This window comes from Rhamphochromis sp. 'chilingali' (assembly GCF_963969265.1).
Source record: "Rhamphochromis sp. 'chilingali' genome assembly, chromosome: 4".
In the NCBI taxonomy this organism is placed as follows: Eukaryota; Metazoa; Chordata; class Actinopteri; order Cichliformes; family Cichlidae; genus Rhamphochromis; species Rhamphochromis sp. 'chilingali'.
In genome coordinates, this window is record NC_137948.1 from 29,328,702 (window position 1) to 29,355,791 (window position 27,090).

A 27,090-nucleotide genomic window follows, 5' to 3' on the forward strand; every position below is an offset into this window, starting at 1 on the left:
CAAGTCAGGAAACGCTCAAGCTTCATCTTTGAAATTGCTTTGACATTTAGCCTAATGTCACACTGTCCTCTCATTTGCTCACTCTATTATCTTCTCGTAGCTCTGCCTATATTAGCTTGTTGTGTGGGCTGCAGTCTGAATAATAGTTTTCAAGCTTTTGTTAGATATCTTTGTGTGTGTTGTGCTTATTCTTAAGGAGCCGGCATGAAACTGTGGCAGCTCTAAATGTATTGTTGAGCGGGGCTGCTCAGATGTGTCCTCGGGCAGCTTTTGGCACAGAGCTTACATAATGCAACTAATATAAATTTCCATTTTCAGTAGGATGCCAGTTATTTTGCACTTCCTTCACTAAACACAACACAATAGGAAGGTTTTCTCTTCATCTCTTGATTTTATTAGATTTCTATGCACTTTTTTATTTTTAATTTTTAAATTGCTCTCTCCTTACACACAGAGCACATCATAAATTCTGTATAGGAAGACTGAGATAACAAACCCACCAAGTGTCACATCCAATTCATTCTTTTTCTCCCATATCCCCGACTCAAAGTACCAGGGATTGTGTTACATAATTGCATTAGTGCTCTCGGGCCAATGGCTGTGCTCGTTAGCGTCGTTGTGATGCAATCTGGAGAACACACTCTCTGTTGTTTGCCGTATGGGCAGTGAGTGGGCACGCAGGGTCAGTGTGTTGACCTCCCCTGTCCATTCTTACAGCCAGAGGGGAGGGGGGTCCGCTAATGAGTGGCAAGGTTGAGCAAACAAGGCTGATAACAGAGACTTTGTTGCAAGTGGTTGTTGTTCAACTACTGGCAGTAATGTGCTGGTAGAACAGTAACATGGCACCGACAAAACATTCCTGCATCTAACAACAAATACTTTAGAGCTTTTGTGAGAGGCTTAAACTGTGTTCTGCTTGAGGATTGAAGCTGTTCGTTTTGTACTTTAGAAAGGTTTCGTTTTTTTAAAGGAATCATTAAAGACCATTTATTCAGATTTAGTGGTATGGACGGGTATTTAACATACTTCTAACAGGCTGGAGTGCGGGGCCTAAACTGTTTCATGGTTCGAGTAATCCGCTTTTCTAAAGTGAATTGCAGGTCAGAAGTTTCTTAAGGTATGTAGGAAAGGCAGCATGCTGAAACAATAGCACCTCAATCATATGAATGGGAAATGACCGGCATATTACCAGGAATCATTGTGATGTGGCCATTAAAGGATTTTTAACACCGCTGCTCAGCAGAGATTTTGACACATGCCTCTGTGTTAAAGTGCTTAAAATCACCGTGACATGGATTACTCATCGCTTTCTGAATGTAATATTTAAATCTGACTTTGTTGCCACCATTATGGGAGGTTATATTTTTCATTACTTTGTTAGGACATTTGTGTGGCTAAATGATGCCAAGATACTTGGAGTTTTAAATTAAGCATAGACAAAAACTTGTTTGTTTTTTTTATGTTCTTCATTATTTGAAAAAGGAAAAGGTTACAAGCTCTTAACGCTTCCTCTGCAGCTTTATTAAAAGGCTTATAAACTATTTCAATGTTTACTTTTATTAACATTTGTTGGGCTAACGTGGCTACAGTGTCCATTTAAAGCACAGTGGGCAATTCTTTTTACTGTTTTGATTCTTTCGTTTCTTTTACCACAATCCCACACTCCCCACATTTTTACCACAAAAATGCAACACTGAAGAAAAAAAAGCAAAAAATTTGGCTCAGTTTCAGTAATTAAGGAATGAAGCAATGCTAAATCCTGCCTTTTTTGGAGGGGTTGTTGTCCCCGTCGGTTTGGTTTCAGTCTGGTCATGTCTTGACTGAGATTTATGTTGAATCTCCCGGGACCTTCTGTTTCCCTGTTTAAAAAAGGAGTTTGTTTTCTCTGATTCCTCCTAGATAGGTTTTCCAGATTTCTCTGTTTGCTGTTGTTGTATCTGCGTAAAATGCACTGGCCTGGCTGTTACTGTGTAGCATCCCTACAGGTAATACGCAGAGCACACATTCCAACTCGTGTCCATTAATATTTCTGCTGCAGTATTTTTTGTTTTTTGCTTCTTCTTTTTCTCACTGAAGCTTGTAACAAGCATTTTGAACATTGATAAAGCTGTTTTAACATTTTGCAATATGCTGAGTATTGCAATAACATAAACTGTGATTCATCACCTTTTTTCAACTGCGAAGTATGTTCAGAAAGTTATACTTTGTCAGTATCTTATTGGATAAGAAAGATATTGACAAACTTGTCTCACATCTATTATTTTTTTGCATTAAAATCAGATCAGAGTGGTTGTGAGTGTACAACGCCCTCAAGTTCTGGGTAGTCACCACGGGTTATGTGGCAGAACGTGGGGAAAATTCAATACAATCACCAGGCTGCCTCTGACTTTTGGTGACGTACGGAGGCCGCTGTCATATTTTACTTGTGTGACTGCGCCGTTAACTTGTTCTAAATTAAAAGGGCAACTTTGTCAAGCTAAGTGTGTCCAGTGTTTGTTTTTGTTTTGTTTTGTTTTTTTCAGGTGAACTGATTTAATATAAGTTTGCTCATCTTGGGATGAGTTATCATTTATAGTTTTTGATATTTGGTGCCCCTGTATTGATACAATATTGCCATGCAAAATATTTCAATGCTCTGTTGTATCAAACATTTTCCCCACCCTTAGAGTGCAGTCGGGCACATCAGCTGGTCTCCCCAGAAAATAAAGAGTAACAATAAAATTGGTTTGTTTGATTTACGCAACTTATGTGCACAAATCTCAACTGTAAACAGACAAGAAGTCAAAGAAGACATTGCTGTGGTTATAGTTTGTCAAAACAGAGGCCCAAAATATCAAAGTCACTTTATATGGAGAGGCATGCCCAGCCTCACCTTCAAGTAAGCAGCAACAGCCAAACCAAGCTGGACATAAAGTTGATATATAGCTGTTCTGTTTTTCTGACATCATACGGATGATGAATCCGGGCAGCTCTGAGTCTGTTGTTCTCAGTTCTGTGTAAAATACAGAGATTTAATATACTGCAAATGCTACCTATTAAATGTATTGATTACTCATAGTCCAATAAAGCTATCATATACAGTGGTCTTATTGCATTGATTTACATATTTTCTTTCCTCAAGACCAATTGATCATTTAAAGAGTAGGTACAGTTTCAGTCAGCCAGAGTTTACATTGGTTTAACTTTGGCCTTTATGTTGATGTAAATGTAATTAAAGCTGCCATTGAAGCAGGCTGGCTTCGTGTTTTGCAGGACTGTGTGCACACAGAGTTGGTCTCAGATGTTCCTCCAGTGGGACATTCAGGGTCATATGCAACACTTTTAACAGATTTGCTACAAATTTTAATCTGTGAGTGCATCTTAGTGAGTGACCACTTCAGTACCAGAACCTTTGAGGCTGATGTCCCCTCATCACTAATGACCATTCACTCTCACCTGGTGATTTTCCCCCATACACACTCTTCTGCATAATCTTGAACAGCAAAGTATTGTTTTTATAATTATTTTTTTTCAATGCAGTTATAGCTTATAAGAAAACACCATCAGTTGTATAAGGTCCGTTTAGCAGGCACATGATATTGAAAAGTGCTTCTCTCAGCTCTTTAAGTACTCCCCCTAAAAGATGGTGGCATGTTTATTCTTAAGACTCTTGTTTTGTTTATGTCAAAGCAGTCAGTGACTAATGGTATCCTGTCGAACACTTTTTGAGGGCATATCTTTATTTTTCACAGCATCCTAGCTAAGTGACTGTTGTTGTTTTGTTTTTGTTAATACTGGCAAAGGCACTTGTTCCTTCCGGTCTTTGGTGGTCCAGCTTTGTTGTGCTGTCTCCGCTCGGATTTTATGAGATAATTAAAACAGCGCTCAGATTACACATGGAATTTCCCATACATGTACTCAAACTTATCAGTTGTTTTCAGAAGGACATTTGTGTCAACACGTGATTGATTAAGTCAACAATATTAAAAGTCTTCCTGTTTAAGCTTACCATGTGATGAAGGGAAGGAAAATTAAGAAAACGGCTCATGGTGAGAAACTCAGATTAGCAAAAATGTTTTTCTAGTACTGACACAAAACAACACAAACTTCCTCTTACAGTAACAGTCTCTTGTCTATAAATAAAGTTTATAAAGTTTAAGCCCTATTAGTCCAATAATGTAAACCAGGTAGGTCTCAGAGGGCCACATGGCAGACTAACGAGACTTGATGGCCCCGATACTGGACATCACAGCTTTCTGCAGCTTCTAGCTCTGAGTTGTATATTTGCTGTCCCACAGCTATTACACTCAGTAATTATATACACACTGGTCTCCAGAGTGGCCAACCGATGTCTAAATTACAGTCGGTGGAAAAACCACAGCAAAGTAAAAAAAAAACAAAAAATGTCTCGAAAGAAACTTGACATACCAACTTTAAAAAGTAGTACAAGAATCCAAAGCATCTTGCTGGAAAACAAAGTCCTCTTCTTTATTATTGAGTATTTATTTAAGGTTTTGAGAGCTGACAGAGTATCAGATGTTTGGTCTGTCTGCATTTATTTCCAGGCTTCCTTTTCAAGCAACACAGTAAGCATTTTAGGGGAGTATTTGCAGGATTATTTTGGAAACTTTCTTTCAAATAGAGTGAGGCACATGCTAAAGAGCTACTAATGGTCTATCCCAGGCTTTAGACGGGGTTGCTAGATTGTATTTAAAAGCTTTAAAAAGCTCTATATTGACAAGCAGGCAGAGTTGAACTGAGGTGTTGAGCCCGGAGTGTTTTACTTCCAGTGTGTAGCCTTAATATTACACCACGGCCACAGCTGCTGTGTCGCCGCTGATCTGTCCCCAAGAAACATGATGCTGTTTATAATCTGACCATCATTTGGACGCCGACAGCCTGCGACGCCAGACCCATGATTTACCCCTGGGTGCCTGCGCGCGTGTGCGTGTGTATGTGTGCGTGTTTGTTTCTGAGAGCAAGATTTATGAGGACACAGGGTATGAGGGTGAGGATTAGGTCTTGAGGGACAGAAAGTATCCCATGTTGTCTTCATGCACTCCCACAAATATTAGGATTTTATTTGCCAACCAAAATTAGCTGTGTTTGGAAGAATGAAGCAGTGAATATGGATAAACTAATCAAAGACATGGTGCTTGAAGGTTATGTCAAGAAGAATACAGATTAAAAAAGAATTTGTCAGTAAACGTTACTTCATGATAAAAACATGCTGATCCCATCTCTTATTGGGTGATAAGCAGGATACCTCTTGTAATTTAATTTATCTATTTAATGTACTCTTGTTTCGTTCCATCTCAGGGTGAGTTTGCTTATATAACTGCTTTACTGTGGGTCTACCCTGCTCTGAAGCAGATGGACACAGGGCTGAGCAGAGGAAAGTGTAGTAAAAATAATATTGTGTAACTGTAAGTGATAAAAGATTCAGCACTCAAAATCTCAAAGCCAGGGCAAAATATCTATAAGTTATGATAATAAAGATCTATGGCCAAAATAAAAACCCTTACCTGATTTATATTTGGCCCACCTCAACTTGTTACACACCTCTCGAGCATTTTGAGCTCACTGTGTACCTGCTACATTTTATCCTTTTGCACTTGTGCCTCTGCAGTGCATGCTGAATCTCCCCCATTGTCAAAGTGACTACCCTTCAGCTTGATTTTGAATTTTGGAAAGTGGTTGAAGTTGCAGGCAGCAAAGATTGGCACCTAGTCCAGGTGGTGAGTGAAGGTTGTGTTTGTGTGGCTAGAAAACACAGTTATAGTACAGCTGACGGTCTCAGCCTTGGGGTCGAGGATATGATGCAGCTGAAAACTGCTTCTGCATCGCTGTTCTCATCAATGATGATGCTCCTTACAGTCAAGTGAGGAGCATTATCAGGCCAAAAGGGTGATCTAAAAGGACAACCTTATTGGGTGACTGGCCAAATCAGGTAAGGCCTCAGTCACACTGGCTTGGGCCATTTGGCAACCCCCTGGCAACCTCTGGTTGCTGTAGTCTATTCCCCCAGTGTTGGCTGGAGGCATCTGGCTGATGCCTGATAAAAATCAGTTGAAAAGAGGTTGTTGCACAGATGCCCCTCATCTACAAACACTCGCCGTCTACTCTCCAAGCTGAGAAACTTTTCAAAGTCCAACACAATCTGGAAACAAAGAATGTTTGCCTTCATAGTAAAAGTTGTTCATAACTGCTGCAACCAACACGTTTCAAAACATTTACTATGAAGGAAAGTAGTCTCCATCCCCCGTTTGCATCACACTTCTTAGTTTTACTATTGCTTAGCAAGTAGTTTGTTACTATTTGTAGAAGATTCTGTGTCTTCAATTGGGAACCAAAGCAATCACAAGAAGGTTTGTCGTGCAGCACTGTATACCCCTGCAACCAAATCGACTGTCAACAGGCTCCCACGACACACTTTTCCCTAGTGACTAGTGGTTACCAGGGGTCTCCAGTCTCTACGCCTGCGTCAATTGATTTCACAGCAGATGCTAGCAACTGTCTGCTAACCGATCAGGGATTATAGATTTTTCCCTCATGGCGGGTAGTTTCCTGATGGTCTTTAGCCCCAAATGAGTTTAAGCTCTGTGTGACTGGGGCCCAAGACAGTTTCATCACACCTTGTGCATTTCTTAAAACCATTACAAGCAATCAAATAGAATCTGCTGACAGGAAAATAAAGTCCCTGTGATGGTAGATGTGTTTCACTATGTTTTGTATTACAAGTTAATGGTTGTAGCTGCATGTTTTTTGTCTTTTGTTTGTTATGTGTACATAAACTACTTAGTTGTAAATGAAATGGTTCTGAGAGGCTGGTGCTGTAGTTACTTGTATAGTTAGCAGCAATAAATGTTTCTTAGTTACTTCAAACTTAGTCTGTCATTAAAACTGTTTTGTATTTATCTCCTTGTTAAGACTGGAGTTGTGAGTATGGTCTAATACAGTATGTACTAAAATGCTGGGTCATCCATCTCGTGCCACTCATTACTGGGGACAACTGCTAAGGCAGTTTACACATTTATGTCAGAATACAATTGCATACCGTCCCCCAAATAAGCACCAGTAAATGACAGCTGTAATTATCAGGACCTCACATGCGTGCAAAGAGGCCCTAAGCTGTCACAGTGTTGAAAAAAATGTTTGGTGATACATGTGTTTTGTTGGTGAATATAATCTGTTTCATCCTTTTTAACAAACTGGCAACATACAGCTATGGGGCATATAGCCCAAACATCTGTGCATTTCTCTCCTCAGCTCTAAGAATAGAAAGATAAAAAAACAGAGTTAAACAGAATCAGGCAGTGTTAGCGATGTGAGTCTTGTTTCTTTGTAAAACAGGTGTGCTGTTTGCTTGTCAGTTGTAATGATTCTTTGCCTTTGATTTGTGTCCTTTTCCTGTCACTCGTATATCCAATAGTTTATATAGTTTATATAGTTTTTTAGAAATCATTTATTGCTGTTTCTCAGTGAAAAATGATCTATTCCATGTTTACAAAATACTATCATGCACCCAGCCTGCCATCATTTCTCAGAATGGAAAAAAAGCCAAATTAGTGAGCACACTAAAAACTAATCACAGTCATATGCTTGGTTGCAGTAAAGCAGGTACCTCGCTACAGTTTTGTGTTTTAACACCGGAATCTCCAAAATCTGCTTTTGAGGTTTTACCCTCAAGAAGATCTATTTGAGGTCTTGGATTTGAAACTCTATTCAAACAGTTTAAATCTCTTTCTAAAATACTTTGTATTTTGTTTTGTTTTTTAGGAAAGTGTGTGCCCCTGCTGCCGATCAGTAAGAAGTGCTCTTCAATATGAATACAGGTACAGTATATATCCAAAAACAAGTACAGAGTGCAGCGTTTACAGGATCGTTGGGAAGTCCCCCATCCACCTGTCCGATCCATGTCTTGCTTTTGTTTGGAAAAGTTAAAATAATTTTGTCATGTGGGTTTATCAGCCATGACGGTGATGAGCATACATGAAACTTTTACTACAAAACAGTGTCTTATATAAGACTTCAGGTTATAAGTGTAAAATGTATTCATCTATGAGAAAAATGGGAGAAATATAACAAGAAAGAGCATGTTTTACATTTCTGCCTGTCGTCATGTCATGATCATAAAATCATTAGTTTGGGATTTTTTTAAATTTATTTTTTGGTAATAACCCAGTTCAGAATCACGTTGATTTAAAAACAACTAATGTCTCACTTTATCTCTTGTAAATATTTAGGTTAGTGGAAGCTAATGCAGTAAATCATATTGACTTTGATTTGTTCACTTTTGCAGTTCTCGTGTTTGCACAGCTTTTTCCTAATTTTCTATTGAGTGTAGGGGCTGAACGATTATGGAAAATAATCTAATTGCGATTTTTTTGCCCCAATATTGCGATTGCGATGCGATATGCGATTATTTTTTAAGGTCTTTGTCTTCTGTATTATTAAACAAAGACAAGCAATACATCATATAGTATGGCCAATACTATATTACATTAATTTTAAACTGTTCTTTCCTGGAAGACAGACCTCTGTTATGATGACATGAGGTGATGCATGAATTGATGACTGACATTTTTATTTAACTTCTTCAATCACAACAGTATATTTGAACATACACAATAGTTTATTTTTAGCTTACAAACATCTGAGCATAAAGTGCTGACAAGGAACCCTGGTGTAAACATTAAAATGAAAGTCAGTACAATGTGCAGATTGCAGAAATATACATAAACAAAATCAGTGGCTTTACCACACTCATTTTTTCGACATCTGTGAACTACTAGACAGTCATTCAATTAAAAAATAATATTAAATAAATAAAACTAATAAATAAAAAATACACACATCTTACTGATCTCTGCAGTCAGTAACATTACACATAAAGTGCAAACATAATAGCAATTGTATAAACACACACACAAACACGCCTTTAAAGTTTAAAGGCGTGAAATTGGACGGTCTAGCCTTCTAATCAGAAGGCTAGTTCTGATTAGCGTCACCGCTGTCTCGGTGGAGTTTAATAAACTCGGCCGTCTGCTTCTTGCTATCTAAAATATAACCAGACACTGGTGTAAATTCTCGACTGTCTCATACTTCTGTTTAATAAGTTTTCTGTTTGACGTTTAGTCAGCTGTGTGAAAACCAAGGAGGAACCCACCCGGGGGATTAATAAAGTTTTATTTTATCTAATCTAATAACTTTAATCTCAGCCAAACCGATTTACTCACGAACAAACAAAACACTGAAAAAAGCCCAACAATAACATTTTTAGGTTGTCTAAGTGACTTATATATTACGTTTAACCCGAGCAGCGAAACTCCGCGGTGATCTGAAAATGATGTGCCGGGAGTTGTGCCGTTCTCGGCCGCATCAGTAATCCTCGAGCTCCCGGCTAGCTGTCGAGCTGGTGGGTAGCAGACGCCTCTGAAAACGTCGAAGCACTTTTGCAAATATGGGATATCTTGATAAACCGAGCAGATATTTGATGTTTACACAACTACTTTCTCGCCTGAAAATATGTTAAAAGTTTATTTTGTGACCCAGAAAGATTAGTATGAGTAATTTTAAAACTTAGTAGCGGCCGCCATTGCTGGAAACTGGAGTTTGGCTGGGCCGCGCTATGAATTCTGGGATATGGTAGTAATTTGGACAGCCTTATAATCGCAGTATAATCGCAGCCTTTGCGGTTAGAAAATTGCACTTGATCATGTCGCGATATTATCGCAAATGCGATATATCGTTCAGCCCTAATTGAGTGCCAGTAAAAATCAGCTACTTGAAATGCATGTGCTTTGCCTCCAAATCTGCCTTTGTTTGCAATATTGTTACTGTAATTATTATCTTTCCGGCTGAATGCATTTGTTTATGGCAGTATGCGCACAAGCATGTGCATGTATGCTTCAGCTTTTGCTTCTGTGATCATCTGCCTGGCTGTGATTTCTCAGATAGCGGAGGATATGCTCGCAAATGTGTGGCCTTGTCACTCATGCTCTCTCCCATGAAGAGGGTCCAGAGCTCACCAAATCTAGCCACAGGTACTAACACTCACAAACATACAAATGAACATAACTATTTCCCAAAATAACCCAAATAAAAGGTCGCTGCAAGTGTTGGCTGAGCCAAACTATCGGTCAAGGACATGAGGTACATCTAAGTGGCTTGTTGTTGTTGAAAATCCTGTTATGGCTTGAACACATTTGAAATACTTTGAAATAGGCTGTGGCTGCCTCGGTATGCTTAAGCAATGTTTGGATTGTGGGATGCTATTTTTTCCTAATCAGTTCATTGTGTAATTCTTTCATTTCCTTTTGTTCATTTCCTTCTTTTGCTTCCTTCACTCATTCGTCATATTTGTATCTATGTGCTGTTATTCTTTTGCTTCTTCTTTGTAGAAGTGATATTATGTTCTCACATCCCACAATGTCTTCTCCCTGTCTATGTGTATATTACCTTAATGTTTTTAAAGGGTTTTTTTAATATATGTTTCTTTTTTTGGTTAGGCATTACACTGTTTCCTTGACCTAAGCTAAATTATCCTCAGATACTCTGTGTACAGAAAATGGCATCGTTAATGAAATTACTGTTACACTAGATTCACCACAGAGTACTATTGTTTGTGAGTTCAGTGTTAAATTAGATTACAGTTATTTGATTGTATTTTTAGTCATAGGAAGCAAGTTCAGTCACTGAAGCAAATGCTGATATTTTTTTATGCCAGGAGTTTGAAATGCAGAAAAAAATCATTTTGGCATAGATTTTGATATTACAGTTTGATAACTGTCTCTATAGAGTCTCGATTTCTTTGATTTCCTTTTAGATAATTTCAAGTTCACTCAAAGACATTTTTAGGTTATCTCACATATTTTCCTAAAGCTCCAACTTGCCTTTCTTGAAGTGGCTCATAGTGGATTTTAACGTTTGCTTTAGATGATGCTCCTGTTACAGCGTGAAGCGTGAAAATTGCTTCAAGAATGAGTTTTCTGTCTCTATCCTTTAAGCTGACGGGAAAGCAACCTCAAGAGGAAACCCACAGACACGTTGTAGCATGCAGGGGGGAAAATCATTAGCTGTTAAAAATGCAGTAGAAGCAGTTCTTGGTAATTAGGTGTGAATTGTATCTTGATGTTTAAGAGCTTTTTAAAAATGTTTGCACAGTAGGTGTATATTGGAGTTTGTTGCAGAGATGAATGTAAGGAACACTCAGCCATGTTGCTTATTATTGCTGTGTCCTTTTTTCCCCAGGGAGTGATTCTCACTCATCGGACTTGGGTAAGTGCCTGATGCTTTTGGTGATTTCTGGTGGACAATCCTAACACTGCTGTAAAACATCCCACATGATCCCAGCAAACTTGGTCAGAAAACATTAGTAATGGTAAAATTACTAAATTTATCTTCAGATTCTTGGCGGTCACACAGCGCAACAGACGGCCTTAAAAACGGAGATGCTAGCAGCTCATCGCTTGCTGCCAAAGGCTTTCGCAGCGTCAGACCCAATCTGCAGGACAAAAAGTCCCCCTCACAGGTGAAACATCATTCACAGTACACTGACAGACACTCACGCATTTATTTCTGTTGTTGCTATTTAAAATTTAATTACAAGTGTAATTTCATGATGTGATGTGCTTCTGTTGGCTTTTGAGTGTCTGAGTGGGGAAAAAAGTTATTTTTAACGTCATTAGGAATTTGGATAATATACATATATTGTTGCTGTATTCTGAAACAAGTCTTTTAAACTTTCTGATCTCATGCTTTGTGCTGATGATTTTTTTTTTCTGTTTTGTTTTTCTTTTTTGCTGTTTGAACTTACATTGGTTGCCACTTTCTAATTGGCTAACAAGGATATCAGTCCATTGCCATTGCCACCCCCCAGAAAAGAGAGTTTTCACTTCTCGCCTGCAGGCACTAATCCTCAAAATTACAGTTCCCTTATTGGCCTGGCTAATGATTTGAGTCCTGGAATGCTAACAATCACTAAAAATGAGCAAGCAGTCTTGAAAGAGTCCTACACTGTAAGAAGCACATCATCCTACTCATACTCAGAAACCAGTGCAAACACAGTCCAGCAGCTGAATGAGTCCGTTGTCTCGAATGACACAAGCAATGCTAATACAAAAGAACGTAAGGTGTCTTCCCTTACACTAACTCCTGTCACCATCCCTGACCCTCCTGCACACCTCAATTCTTGTGTTGATCCCCAACATAAGACCCAAACCACAGGGTCCCCTCCACCCACTTCCTCACCTCCACAAAGAAGTCCCATCCTATCTCAACCCGTGACACAGACAGCTTCGATTTCTGTCCGCTTGGACAAAGAGAATAAAAAAAATCCTGCTTCATCTAAGACAAACTCCAAAGTGGAACTCGAGGTCTCAGATCAAATGGCAGCTCCAGCTCCATCCCAGGTGGAGATGACGAAGCCTCCTCCTGCAATTCCACCAAGGCCTTCTCCTGCAAAACTGTTGGTACATAACTGACTACAGACCGGTACAGCAGAGCAAAATACACAGTTGTGTTCATTTAAAGGTCACTTTAATCCAGACACTGGGTTTATGTCTTGGCGACATCAAGACTGATTAAAGGGTAACACACCAACTGCATCGTGTCACTTGGTTGCAGTAGGTCCCCAGAAATAACAGAAGTAGTCAAGCTACTATTACAGTGATGGCCCAAATTCTAAACTAGCTTCTTTTCTTATATGTTGAGTCTGACTGTGGCATTCTGTTAAAGCAGATATACCGTAGGGGTTTTAATGCATGTCTCCTACTTGTGTGTGTTGCCCTTTAGTTCATTCTTGTTCTTGATAATACCTTCCACTGAACCAAACAGTGATTCTACATTTGTGTGAACTTGTACTGCATTTTAACCAAGTGTATAATATGTTGTACACCACAGTTAATTACCATGTAATCTGGTGCTTTTTCTGTAAAGTGTGAATTAACAAAACATCTTCAGTTTCCAGCATTAATGCGTTCAGAAGAGGGTGCTGCAGCTTTATGACACAGTGTGGTTTCACAACAGTAATTCACCTGTTGTCACATGTTATTTTTACACATCCCTTTTGACGCCATGTCTAATAAATTATATCACTAAGCACTCTCCTCCTTTCCTCCTTTTCCAATGAATTACCTTTTATTCCAACCTCAGGGGCCTCCCTCGCCTGACCCCACAGCACGGCACTCCCCCTATCGCTACCACAGCTCAGAGTCACTTGACTACCTGTCAGGTCTAATGCCCAAGGCACTATCACCCACTCCGTATGTCCCAAGTGGAGCTGGTGGCACAGCTGGTGCGGCCAGCGGGCCAAGCCACGGCGCAGTCAGCAGTGTGAGCTGTGCCTCGCCCTCGGCTTCCCCCGTTACCGTGTCAGCTCTCAGCCACTACTCGACATCCACGGTCGGTCTGCTGGACGAGCTGCAGATCTGTAGCCTGGACTCGCCTGTCGCCTCACCCACGCCATCGCCCACTCTGAGCCATGTCTCTACCTACACGCCCACTGCTGGCCGTGATGATGTGCTAACAACCTCTGTGGCCTCCACTGCTGCAGCAGCCACTTTCACTAATGTAATTATCCAAGTCACATCTATAACATACATCATTACCAAGAACAGTTGGTTCCCACGCTCCCTCCACTCATTTTGATGGCTGAATCAGAACTCTACAAAGTGTGTGATCACTACCAATTTTTAACTTTCACTAACTGTTATCTACACCCTACCTGTCAGATACTGAAATTAAATCCAGCCCTCTTCGTTCCCTTATTATGTTACTGTCTGTACTCATTCAAACATGTCTATGCGTGTCTATATTTCTCCTTTTGTCGTTTTTGCCATCGTGTTTCTTAAGGCCAGTTCATATCAAACATTCATGATGCAATGGAGTGATTTTTTTCTAAGGTGAAGGTGCAGTACTCTGCTGGAAGCCATTAGCTATGGGTTATTAGCATCTAAAAAGACTGAACTCCTGCTGTTTTTCTTCTTTCTTTTTTTTTAGCACTGCAGCATGTGTTTGGACTGTAATTATGTGACCATTCAGCTCATTATATTACACTGCAAATAGACATATTCTACTTTATTGTTTCTCTATGTTATGCTAGGAGAACATACATGTGTATGCTGTGTTTGCAGTTATGCAAGTATGATATTGAAAGCAGTAGATTTCATTTTGGTAAACTTGTTTCTTAGTATTTTAATCTAATTTTTGCCTTTGGGGAGAGCATGCAGTGCTTTGTAAATGCATGTAACTACACTGCTAATCACTATGTGGATAACAAGTGTTTGCAAAAGTACTCTAAATACAGAATTCTTCAAACCTTTTTTTTCAATGAGATATACAATGTTACCATGAGAAGTTAATTAGTCATTTTTGTTGTTTCTTCCTGTTAAAAGGGAGTTTTTCCTTCCCACTGTTACGGTACAAAGTTTTTGGTCATAGGGGGGTTGTCTGATATTGGGGTTTTCTCTATTATTGTAGGGTCCCTACCTTACAGCATGAAACACATTGAGGCACATTGGCGCTTTATAAATAATACTTTATCTTTCTGCTATATGACCACTATGACTAAAATATCACATTGGCCTTTCTTTATTCAGTTTATTAAAAAATCATATTCTAATAAGTAGCTTTAATTAGTATTCTCTGTGTAAGTAGATTAGGGTACTACAGGCAGGCAATCTCACTTGAACCTATGTATAAAAATAATTGTGTGTGTGTGTGTGTGTGTGTGTGTGTGTGTGTGTGTGTGTGTGTGTGTGTGTGTGTGTTTTTTTTACATAATTTTATACTATTCATATGACAACATAATAGCATTATATGCCAAGCACACTTAAAAAAGCAATTCATTTTTTAGTCAGTCTTTCTTTGGGTTATCTGAGTCGAAGATGATGGTGCTCTGGCTCTGTAGTACCTCCCTCTTGCTTCACCATGAATCTTTGGTGTGAACAGGCAAACTTTAAAACTGAAATGCAGTGCTGTGAAAAAGTATTCGCCCTTCATGAGTTCATAGATCTTTGCTTAGTTCTCACACGTTTCAGAAAATATAACTATGCCACCCACAGCAGCAAGTATAACTGTCAATGATCTGTGTCAGATCGCTATGAAGGAATCTTGAAGAATTATTTCAGTTTAGCAGCTTTGCGGGGTTTCCAGCATGAACAACCCGTATAAGGTCATGCCAGAAAGTCTCAATGAGATTAAAGTCCAGACTTTACCTTTTGGTTTGGTTTGGTTTGGTTTGTTGGTTGTCTTTTGTATCCAAGTCTTGGGGATCATCAAGATGTTTTCTGGTAAATGTGAGACAGTCGCTCTGTTCTTTTCGGTCAGCAGTGGTTTGCTCGTTGGAACTCTCCCATGGATGCCATTTTTTTTTCTCTTAGTAAATTAAATCATCATTTAAAAACTGCATTGCTTTTACATGGGTTATCTTTTTCTAATGTCAAAATTTGTTTTATGATCTGAATCATTTAAGAGGGAGAAATTTGGGGAATAACAAAACTATGAAATCAGGAAGGGGGTAAATGGTTTTCACAGCACTGTACAGACTTTTTATTCTTTTTCAGTTAATGTAACTTCTTCCTGTGACATATTGAATGGGAAGAGCATCCCATTGTAAATATATCATGTCCACTATCTTGTTTATGTCAGATGTTTGTTAACTAAATAATGAGATGTGTGTGAATGTGAATGGGCTTACTGTCTCTGTTTTAGTCTTTTGTTTTTTTCTTTTTTCATGTATTTTATGTACACTGTGACGTGTTTCAGTGAGTGACCCTTCCCCCCACTAACTGTCTTTATGTTTTAGTCACTTCAGATTCACAACTTACTGTGAATCACGTTCACTGTATGTTCACATGTCCATCCACTCTTAATCAGAACTGGTTCTTTTACCCGCTCTGATTGGAACAATGTGATGACTAATGTTGGATGGTAAGACTTTGTAATAGCCATTGCTAATAAACCACAAATTGATTGTTAATTAATCTTTACTAAGCGGTTAATTTACTAGAAACAAACAATGATTTGTTTTAGTGTTAATGAAGTTATAACTTAGATTTAGTAGCTGTTACATTATGATGTCACCAACACAAGCAACATTTTATAAACTTCTGTTATGTGTTTATTGCAAAACTGCATTAGCATTTCGGTAATGATTAACCTGCCTGTTTTCACTCCCGGGGGATTAAATGCTGCTGTTTATTCAACTGTGCAGGTGTCTCACATGTATGCACAAGGTGTCCTTTAGCCTTGGTCTTATATTGGTTCCTTGAATATTTACCTAAAACACAATCTTTTCATAAACATATGCAGTATTTTGAGGGCCTGCACCAAACCAAACAACAAATGTAAACAGCAAGTGACAATAAAACTACACACCGACAGAGACGTCACTGTCCAGGTTGATTTTTAGTCCACTAGTATCCATCCTTAGCAATGGTTATCATGAAGTGTTATCTGGCGGCTAATCCTTTTGTTTCCACAATTTTTTAAAAATATATATATTATGTTAAGCCAATGTTATAGAGCTTTACAACTGTAAGTAGTGTAGGTTTTGTCTGCTGTTGGTGATTTTCTTACACTCCCTGTTTCTGGGTTTTGGGTCGCTCCTAGGGCCAGGTTCTTTCTCACGCAATGAATGGAAGTACTAGCCATCCACATAGGCCGCTGTCTCCCCCGTCATATCCTCCACCTCCTGTCTCACTCCACACGGGGCTTCAGAGACAGAGCAGGAGTTCAGGTGAGTCACTGATCTGTGGTGATATATGACATGCCTAAAAAGATTGAAAGACATTAGACTTAAGACTACACAAGCACATGCAGAAAATAGAACCTAAGTTCAGTCAGATAATTGAACTGAAACCTCTCACAGAGGAACAAACGTTACATCATTGCTTACATCATTGTAAATGTAAAAGGATCTTTACAGTGTAACTGTAAACGTTAAGATGCCAAGTAAGGTGTATGTATCTATGTCTCAGGATTCATATATAATCTATATCTGTAGCAGTCTATCCATTACAAACATTTAACTGGAGCTTGTGGAGGACCTGTATTACTAACACGTCTGTCTCCTCTTTCTCTGCTTCCTTCTTGGATCCAGAGGGCAGTGAAACAGTCACCAGAGAGTCTGTGATGTCAGGGCACACCAGCATCAGCAGCACTGTGCCCATTGCCCGTTTCTCAGAAGAAGAAAAGAAGGTGTCGGTCGTTAAAGCCCCCCACTACGAAGGCATCGGCCCAGTTGATGAGTCAGGCATTCCTATCGCCATCCGCACGGTGAGAGAACTCGTACAGTAGACCTGCTCTCGTAGATGCTGTAGTAAAGCAGAGGAGTTTCTTTGAAGCCATTTTCTCCTGCCTCCTTGTGTGAACAGGTTTTTTTAAGCAAGGAATTACTTGAAGCTGTCAGCAGCTTTTGACCCCATGTTCAAAGACTCTCTCCCGCTCTCACTATCTCAGTTTCGCTTCCTTCTGTGTGCTAGTCATGAAGATGAGCTCAAACAAGGTCTTTGCTTTGGTACTACAAGGTCCTTGCTGATTACTTGTCAAGGAGCGTGTCCCTGTGTGTTATCTCTGTTAAGGCTTTCCGTATATTAACACTTCACTCAGTTATTGGTTGGTTGAAGAGCAGCATTTAAAGGAATGCTCGCTGAGCTACAAAATGAGAGAAAGAGAAATGGGGAGAATAAGAGACGAGCAATAAACGAAAAGAGTTGAAAAGAGACGAAAGCAGGAGAGAAGAAAAACAGATGCTCCTTGTTTTAAGCGGGCAAACATTTTTGTGGCCACTCTGTTTGGTAACCGTGGAGAGTGAAGTGGTAATTGGCGCGTCTCTTGGCTGTGCCAGTGCTGCGTGCACAGTCACATGCTCTTTCTCTGTGGAGCCAAACTGCCTCCTCTCTGACCGGAATCCAGGCACATTGTTTAGTGCTACTGAATAAAGAGAGGATTAAGTCTCTCTGCCATTTGATGGGTCTTTTTTTAAGTGTCTGTTAGATCTATACTGTTTACACAAAGGCACACATACCAGGGTCTCTCCTTGATTCTCCAGCCACAGCAAGCAGAGCCCCCACTTTGTACCAACAAGGATTCGACACCTTTGTGGTTCAAAACTGAACCTGCTGAGGCAGCTTGACTCGAACATACGCACTGATAGTCATACCAAAACAAACTGACATAGTAGTCATTCAGGTAAGTGATAGTGTGTCATTTGTGGCTATTTAAACTATGCATTTAAATATTCTGACCTTACATAAACATCATGTTTTTTTAATTGCTCACTTTAAGATCTCAAAGTCATAGTTAGAAAGAAGGACCCCACAGCCCTACTAAGGGCTGCAGCAAGTGCCTGATTTTAGAATATTACAAAAGTAGTTGCCCATGCTACAGTATCGTTTGTCCTGTTCACACTTAATCACACTGAGAAAAGCATAAAAAAGGAGTGGTAAATACAGGCCATATGCTAATAACGGATCATTTTAGCCCATTGCTAAGTAATGATGTCATGTAATAATAATGTATCATGCATAATTTGAGTTTTGTGTATATCTGTTGAAGGTTATTCTCATGAAATTAAACCTATGAGATGATTTTATAAGGTGTTATAGGCACAAAATGCTAAAATTTAGTAATTTTAGCCATTTTGTTTGCTTGCAAAAATGACAATATAATAGTTGATATAACCAAAAAATGTCCTAAAGGTCTCTGAGGAATATGCAGACACAAACAGAGGTTCCACATATTATCCACATATTTAAACACTATCACTGCCAAATATTCTAAAAATCTGTTTTTTCACAGCTCTTGTGTTTCTTTTCATATGAATATTCAGTGTAAGTTCTTGGTGAGACTTGTATGGTTACTGAATATTATCAAAATTTCTGTCTAAAAGCTGTCTAAACAAAAGACTATCTTAACCTTTTAACAAATGTCAAGTGAAAAACAGTTATACAAGTTACAAACACACTATATGTGAAAAGCAGCCATACAGAGCAGGAGTTGTGTGAATAAAGCAACTTTAGCCAGTGGTCAGACACTAGCCTGATATTTGATGTAGGGATGCACCAACTAAACGTTGGCCCGGGTTTCATAATTAGTGCTTACTTAATTTAACGGGTTTGTTTGTTTAATCAACAGAAAACGACAACACACAAGTGGCCATGACAGAATAACCTTATTGGCAAATACAAATATTTCTCTCGGATAAGACGCAGTCTTGGTTTTATTCTTTATATTAGTTATAGTTATATTAGTATTAGTCTGTTTATATTAGTTAAATTATTTATATTAGTTATATTATCCCTGTGTGAAGTATAAATGCTTCAACAGGCTTACTGTGTTTTTTCAGCTCTAGAATGTCCAATAACATGTTGTGAGTCCGTTTATAGTTTCTAAATTCAGCCTTCACATTTGTGTTACATTTAACGGCACATAACTCTGGTTATTTCTTTGTCTGCAGACGGTGGATAGGCCCAAAGACTGGTACAAAACTATGTTCAAACAGATTCACAAAGTTCACAAAGCAGGTAAGGCCTCTGCTGTAGCGTGCTGAAATGATGTGCAACGACTAGATTATTAGACATTTCATGCAGAATTGGTCATGTATGCATGCTGTTTGTATGCGTGTGCATATTTTGTGTGTGTGTGTGTGTGTGTTTGCATGCCAGTTCTCATTAAACCAAAAGACCCAGATGATCCCAGAGCCAGAGCTCGTTAGATTGCGAGCAACAGCCTGGAGAGGAGGAGGAATGGAGAGAAACCTCTAATAGACACAGAGCCATCCTGGGAAATCTGCTCTAATTTTGTGGGCTTGACAGAATCACAGAATCAGTACAAGGCTTGTTTGTTCTAAACTGCTCAGCCTTCTGCTACAAGAGCACACACAAAAAACTCATGCACTCTCAGATACACAGACTATTTCACGGGTGTGTGCGCTGAGAACTCATCCAAAGGCTCATTATGGTCTTGATGCATTTTATTTTTTTGATTTTACTGGAAGCACAGGCAGTAGTATGCTTTCCCCATCCTGCAACCTTGATTCGTTTTAGTCAGAATTTCAGTCATCTTTCATCTTTAAAGTTCAGAAAGAGTTCTGGGAAAGTGGATCATGTTGCTTTGGTGCTTTTAATATACTTGTAGCTGAAAAGAAAATCACTTGTGTAACTGTTCATTTCCAGGCTGGTTAAAAGTGCTATCTTTGAGGACAAACTTGTACCCTGTGTACAACAAAGTGTGCTTACACGTGTTCCCAATCAACTGTTTTGTACATTTCCTCTACAGATGACGACTATTCCGACACATACAATGCTTCATATGCTCTCGTAAACAATGGTGAGACCTGCTCCTGTGTAACACAAGTTGTATTTCCTAAAAATCAATAACTTCTTCCCAACCTTCCTTTCTGGCTTACTGGCCTCATTGCTTCTGCCTCCACTCTCTCCTCCATCCTGTCCTTGCCAGATAACTACAGCCTGTCATCCAGCACCACCATGGCCCACCCTGCCCCTCGGACACATACGTACAGGCCTCTGTCCAAGAGCCCCTCGGATAACAATGAAGGGCATCTTGGACCTCGGGAGCTTTCACCATCCCCTGTACCCCCACCACCTCCACCCATGCCATCCCTTCTCCAACTGAGGGCGAGAGACAGTGATCGCGAGAGGGACTTGACAGACGCGTAAGTGCGAACTTTCTCAATATTAACTAATATTGATGATATATTGATATGCTGTAATATTTTTAATAATCTTTATTTTAATGTCAGTTATCTCAAGCGTTTTTTTCTGAAAAAGCATGTGTTTGTTTCTCTCACACCAGCAATGAATGGGGTCCTCCAGACCGAAAAGTGGACACGCGAAAGTACCGCGCAGAGCCCAAGAGTATTTTTGAGTACGAGCCTGGGAAGTCCTCTATCTTGGAGCATGAAAGACCAGTGAGTAATTATTATTATTTTTTTTTTTTAAATACTGAAATTCCCACCCCTCTTAAAATATGCAGAGAAATGCCTCCCTGTTTATCTTCACCCTGGCATCGTGTGAGAACATCAAGTGATTTCCTCACAGTGTTTCTTGGTATCGTTTGGTAGAAGATTAAATAATTCAGTCACTGCTCAGGCTGTTTTTAGAGTGAAAAAATAGTCACAAGCAAGAGCGCCTTTTTTTTTTTTTTTTTTTTTTTTTTTTTTTTGAAACTTGCTAGTCTGGTAGACAGACATTAGTATGTCATTATATTGTTGGCTTTCACATGGCTCTTCTTCTGTCAGAGACAATGTGGGCGTTAAAAGCTTCCAGTGCTTACATCCGCTAGCGACAGTACTCAGTGTTAATGTTTGTGTGGGGTGAAGGACAAAGCAGATAGCAGGAAAAAAATGCAAAAACTGACTGTGTTGACAGGCGGGACTGAAAAAAATAGTATTTGAGATTAGGACGGAATAATGAATAATGTGTTATAAATGAGTTGTGTTTGCAAAAAAAAAAAGGCTGTTTCGCAGATGTTTTATGTGATGACTGCTGAGAGTGCTTCCAGGGCAATAATGCATGAGTCACTTCCTGATAGACAGAGGTAATAAAGGAGAAAGCTGTAGAAGGACCCACGCTGTCTAATGTGCTGCTCGGTATAATTTTTTTTCTCCATTAACCAAAGTAAAAAAGTGTCACCCCTAAAACAACCTGTATGTTGATGACGCACTCGTTTGGGTAATTATGGCCTTTAAGAGGCAAAAAATGTTTTTCTGTTACTCTTGTTCTTTAGATGTGTGTGTGCAAGTGTCCCTAATGCATTTGTGTGATTGGCAGTCTCTGCTCCAGGCTTCTGTTTTGTTTTTTTTTCCAGGGTGACTCATCCATCTGAAAGCTGAATTTCCTTTTAAGCCAGAGATGTAGCACTACAACACCTACAAAACATCTCCTGGCAGTTTTTCATTTGGCATGAAAACTCAATTTTATGTGGGATTGGGGTTAGAAAGAGCAGACAGCGTGGTAAAACACACAATGCCATCTCTACAGTTCAAGTAACAGTAAATGGAAACAAATCAAACAAGCTGACCTTTTATTAAAATGTGTCTTAAAAGGCATCAAGACATACAAGAAAACTAAGGCAACTAAAACATTAATATGGACATCATTTTAAAACGTGAAAAACATCTAAATGTTGTCTTTTTTCATTCACAAACATTCACTTCTGAGTGGTTCATGGTGCTGTTTGTGTTTGATGTTTATAGACTGTATAAATGCATACAGCAGCACAAAAGCGTAGTCAGTTACAGTTATTATTTACATGTTTAGCCTGAGCCCTTTTTGGATTGTGGCAGTTTGTTGCTCTAGTCTAGACTGACTGACCACTGTACTGTAGGAGTGAAACTTGAGCTGTAAATGGGCTCTGCTGCAACACTTTTGTTTCCATGGGCAAGCCTTCATCCTGGTTCATCCTGTGCCCATCTCCCTTTGCCACCTGTGCCCATTCCTAACCACGAGGACCATGTCTCTCTTTGTGTGTGACTTCTTTCCACACTTCCTTTCTCCTGTCTTTCTTCTACTTCCTCTCTCTGTCACTGTCATGCTTTCCCAGACCTATGATGACATAGATTTAGAGAACGAGCCTTGGTATAAGTTCTTTTCCGAGCTGGAGTTTGGGCGGCCGGTAAGTCAGGGCCTAGCTACTCCTTTAAACACAACTCTGTCATAGGCATACACCCACTATCTCCACTCCACCCGGGACTTTTTTTTTATGTCTGTGCTATTAGACTGGGTGGGGCTAGTTGTTTGGGCATGTGATACTTGTTTGGTGCTTGTTTGGTGCCCCCTTCCTTACCCCCAAAACACCTTTGTGACAAACTGCGGTTTATCTCTCTGCTGCTGGGTTTTTGGTTCTTTGACTAGCAGGCACTAAAATGCTCACACGTGAACCTCGACACTTTTGTTTCAGTTGGTTCATTTCTGCATCTTGTTCAAAAATAAGCAGGAAATGGTTTAAAGGCAGTGGCCTCCAAACGTTTGAGATAACTTGAGGTCATGAACAGTCAAAACATTAATAAAAAAGATGCAGTAGCAGAGATTCGACTGATATTTACTTTTTGCTCTAAACTCTTTCTTAAATAATTTGTGTAATTTTGTTCAGTATCTATCATACAGTTCTTTGCGAAAGTCTTTAGCCACTTCTAAATTCTTCATATTTAGCATCTAAGAAGCCAGACTTTCTTGTAATTTCTTTAGTTCTCTGGGCTTTCTGAAGTTTTTCTTTGGACATTGGCTGCTTTTTCAATCTGCTTTTTCATTCCAGTCATTCTGCCTCACCATTTTCAGAAGAATGTGTTTTTGTTAGCTAAGCCTCACAACGCTGACCTATGAATCATTCAAGCATGAAACAGGCTCCTAAGTCAAGGAATGAATCAGTGTTGTCTCTACACATACAGTGGGGCAAAAAAGTATTTAGTCAGCCACCGATTGTGCAAGTTCCCCCACTTAAAATGATGACAGAGGTCAGTAATTTGCACCAGAGGTACACTTCAACTGTGAGAGACAGAATGTGAAAAAAAAATCCATGAATTCACATGGTAGGATTTGTAAAGAATTTATTCGTAAATCAGGGTGGAAAATAAGTATTTGGTCACCTCAAACAAAGAAAATCTCTGGCTCTCACAGACCTGTAACGTCTTCTGTAAGAAGCTTTTCTGTCCCCCACTCGTTACCTGTATGAATGGCACCTGTTTGAACTCATCATCTGTATAAAAGACACCTGTCCACAGCCTCAAACAGTCAGACTCCAAACTCCGCCATGGCCAAGACCAAAGAGATGATGAGATGAGATGAGATAGCCTTTATTTGTCAGTTGCAGGTCTTTTGCCCACAACCGAGATGACAGACCTTGCCGACCATACATACAATACAAACATCACATTGGGGAGACAGGTCAGGCCAGGTAGCGAGGAAAAAAAACATTGAAATGTACAACACAAAAGGATAATACAGGAATGCACAGGTATCAACTCACAATAACACAATAAACACAGACAAGCAACATGGGAAAGAGTTCCAGTGTGTACATCTGATCTGGGACCGCTACAATCTTTCGACTGCGCCTCCAGCTGACCCGATGTCCACATCATGGGGGAGGTAAGCGTTGGGGGTGGCGTTGGAGCCGGGGTAGGGAGGGTGTTGCGTCAGTGAGTGCTTATCAGTATCAGTATATGTATGTGTGTGCGTGTCCATAGTTCAGCTGAGACAGTGTCCTTCGCCCTGCCAGAGCTTTCGAAGGACACCAGGAAAAGTATTGTAGACCTGCACCAGACTGGGAAGAGTGAATCTACAATAGGCAAGCAGCTTGGTGTGAAAAAATCAACTGTGGGAGCAATCATCAGAAAATGGAAGACATACAAGACCACTGATAATCTCCCTCGATCTGGGGCTCCACGCAAGATCTCATCCCGTGGGGTCAAAATGATCATGAGAACGGTGAGCAAAGATCCCAGAACCACACGGGGGGACCTGGTGAATGACCTGCAGAGAGCTGGGACCAAAGTAACAAAGGTCACCATCAGTAACACACTACAACGGCAGGGAATCAAATCCCGCAGTGCCAGACGTGTTCCGCTGCTGAAGCCAGTGCATGTCCAGGCCCGTCTGAAGTTTGCCAGAGAGCACATGGATGATACAGCAGAGGATTGGGAGAATGTCATGTGGTCAGATGAAACCAAAGTAGAACTTTTTGGTATAAACTCAACTCGTCGTGTTTGGAGGAAGAAGAATACTGAGTTGCATCCCAAGAACACCATACCTACTGTGAAGCATGGGGGTGGAAACATCATGCTATGGAGCTGTTTTTCTGCCAAGGGGACAGGACGACTGATCCGTGTTAAGGACAGAATGAATGGGGCCATGTATCGTGAGATTTTGAGCCAACACCTCCTTCCATCAGTGAGAACTTTGAAGATGAAACGAGGCTGGGTCTTCCAACATGACAATGATCCAAAACACACCGCCCGGGCAACAAAGGAGTGGCTCCGTAAGAAGCATTTGAAAGTCCTGGAGTGGCCTAGCCAGTCTCCAGACCTCAACCCCATAGAAAATCTGTGGCGGGAGTTGAAAGTCCGTGTTGCTCGGCGACAGCCCCAAAACATCACTGCTCTCGAGAAGATCTGCATGGAGGAATGGGCCAAAATACCAGCTACTGTGTGTGCAAACCTGGTAAAGACCTATAGTAAACGTTTGCCCTCTGTTATTGCCAACAAAGGTTATGTTACAAAGTATTGAGTCGTATTTTTGTTATTGACCAAATACTTATTTTCCACCCTGATTTATGAATAAATTCTTTACAAATCCTACCATGTGGATTCATGGATTTTTTTTTTTTTCACATTCTGTCTCTCACAGTTGAAGTGTACCTCTGGTGCAAATTACTGACCTCTGTCATCATTTTAGGTGGGGGAACCTGCACAATCGGTGGCTGACTAAATACTTTTTTGCCCCACTGTATGACAACTTGTCAAAGAAGCAGTTTTAAATATTACCTTTAGGCACTTTGTTACTAGCAGCCTGTCACAAAAAACACATAATTTGTTCCCATTTCTTTAGCTAAATCCATGAAAATAGTTGACAGGCATAACATACTATTGTTGTAAAACTTGGTGTGCAGTGTGAGTTTTAAAAATTTCTAGGAAACTGGACAAGTTGGGGACAAAATAAGAAATGACCTAAGAAGGCATAAAAAAATGGTTACAGCTAAAAGTCATGTCCTCGAGAAGTAGGAAAAAATCAGTAAAGACCTGACAAGACCTGAGAGATGCAGCTAATCCTTCAGCTGATTGGCAGCAGGCTTTATAATCATGTATCTGAATTTGAAACTTTTTGTTCACAAATTGTAATCAGTATGTACAGAGGAGGTCTAGAGAGAGGTACAACAGTGTCTGCAGCCATCTATAAAACACAGTGGAGGCACTGTCATGGTTTGGGGCATTTCAGCCTGTGGTATTGGGAGAAAGCGTCTGGTGGCTTAATTTTTCAGCATGATAATGACCTCAAAAGCAATGCCAATGCTGTAAAGCATACCTAGGAAGTAAAACACTATCAGTTATGTATTGGCCTTCCCAGAGCCGGGACATTAATATTAATGAAGCCTTGTGGTATCATCTTGACAGAGAACAAAACAAAAGGCAGAAACACTGAAAAAAGAGCTGCAGCCTGGAGAACTATTGCTGAAGTCTACTTAAAGAAATGACAAGAAAGCTGCCTGAGAGAGTTCAGACTGTGGTGAAGAACATAAAGAATAAGAATGGCTCAAGACTTTTGCGTAGTACTGTACATGCCAGTATTTATTTGTCAATCTGCCTTTACATACCCTGTTTATTCATTTGATCCTTGCAGTACTATGAGGGAACTCTCTGCATACTTTGAAGCTAAATGCTTTAGTGCCCTCTGATGGATGTAAGTGGTAATAATGTCATAGTGACTTGAAACAGAGATCGCCTCCAGTCATAAATGTGGGATCAAATTACCCACAACCTGTCTGATTTACAAAGTGTCACATGGACATGCCTCTGTCCATGCCAGCGCATGACATCAGGTGTTGACTTGCTGGGCTTATTCGAAATGTTCAGGTGAAAATTTCACATTCAGATCTAGCATGACTTTCTGTCTTCTCACAGTCATGTTTAGCTGTTTTGTGAGATTTCTACCTGCAATGTTTTCACTGTTTCACATCATTCAATAAGCCCTTAGAGTGTAGACATTTTATCTGACTGATACGGCCACGGTCAGAACCACACACTGTGTTCAGTTTTCGATTGAGGCGATAAGTCACAGCATTTGATTGTGCAAGTCCTTGCACTCTCAAAGAAACACAATGTCGCAGCTTGTGCTTCACTTTGCTTTTTGCTTACAGCTTGTTCTTACACTCTGCATGTGTGTGTGGTAAATAGGCACAGTTGCGTGTGTTGGTGTGGTTTATAGACTGGTGTAGTAGGCCTGCGTTGTTTTAGCCTCGACAATCTGCAGTTTAAGGGAAAAAACTAATAAATAGAATACATTAGAAAGTGTATATCAAAGAACGTGTGTGATGAATAGATATATGTAGGTGTGTGTCAATGTGTTGGTGTAAGTGCACAAGTGTCTGATA

General features: G+C 39.9%; 1 protein-coding gene across 18 annotated transcripts in view; it reads left to right on the forward strand.

Annotated features, from left to right (window-relative positions):
• Nucleotides 1-27,090, forward strand: part of sorbs2a (sorbin and SH3 domain containing 2a) — a 55,411-nt gene that overhangs the window by 10,643 nt on the left and 17,678 nt on the right. For 9 of the 18 annotated variants that reach the window (XM_080880138.1, XM_080880128.1, XM_080880139.1 and 6 more), the window contains 13 exons: nt 7,759-7,814; nt 9,936-10,025; nt 11,233-11,259; nt 11,388-11,512; nt 11,829-12,452; nt 13,135-13,551; nt 16,594-16,720; nt 17,084-17,259; nt 19,442-19,508; nt 20,263-20,313; nt 20,443-20,659; nt 20,800-20,914; nt 22,549-22,620. In XM_080880138.1, coding sequence (XP_080736264.1) covers nt 7,805-7,814; nt 9,936-10,025; nt 11,233-11,259; nt 11,388-11,512; nt 11,829-12,452; nt 13,135-13,551; nt 16,594-16,720; nt 17,084-17,259; nt 19,442-19,508; nt 20,263-20,313; nt 20,443-20,659; nt 20,800-20,914; nt 22,549-22,620 — 2,118 coding nt within the window. In that variant the 5' untranslated portion in view covers nt 7,759-7,804. The remainder of the gene's footprint in view (nt 1-7,758; nt 7,815-9,935; nt 10,026-11,232; nt 11,260-11,387; nt 11,513-11,828; nt 12,453-13,134; nt 13,552-16,593; nt 16,721-17,083; nt 17,260-19,441; nt 19,509-20,262; nt 20,314-20,442; nt 20,660-20,799; nt 20,915-22,548; nt 22,621-27,090) is intronic. The other 9 variants (XM_080880144.1, XM_080880143.1, XM_080880142.1 and 6 more) reach the window with 6 other exon arrangements.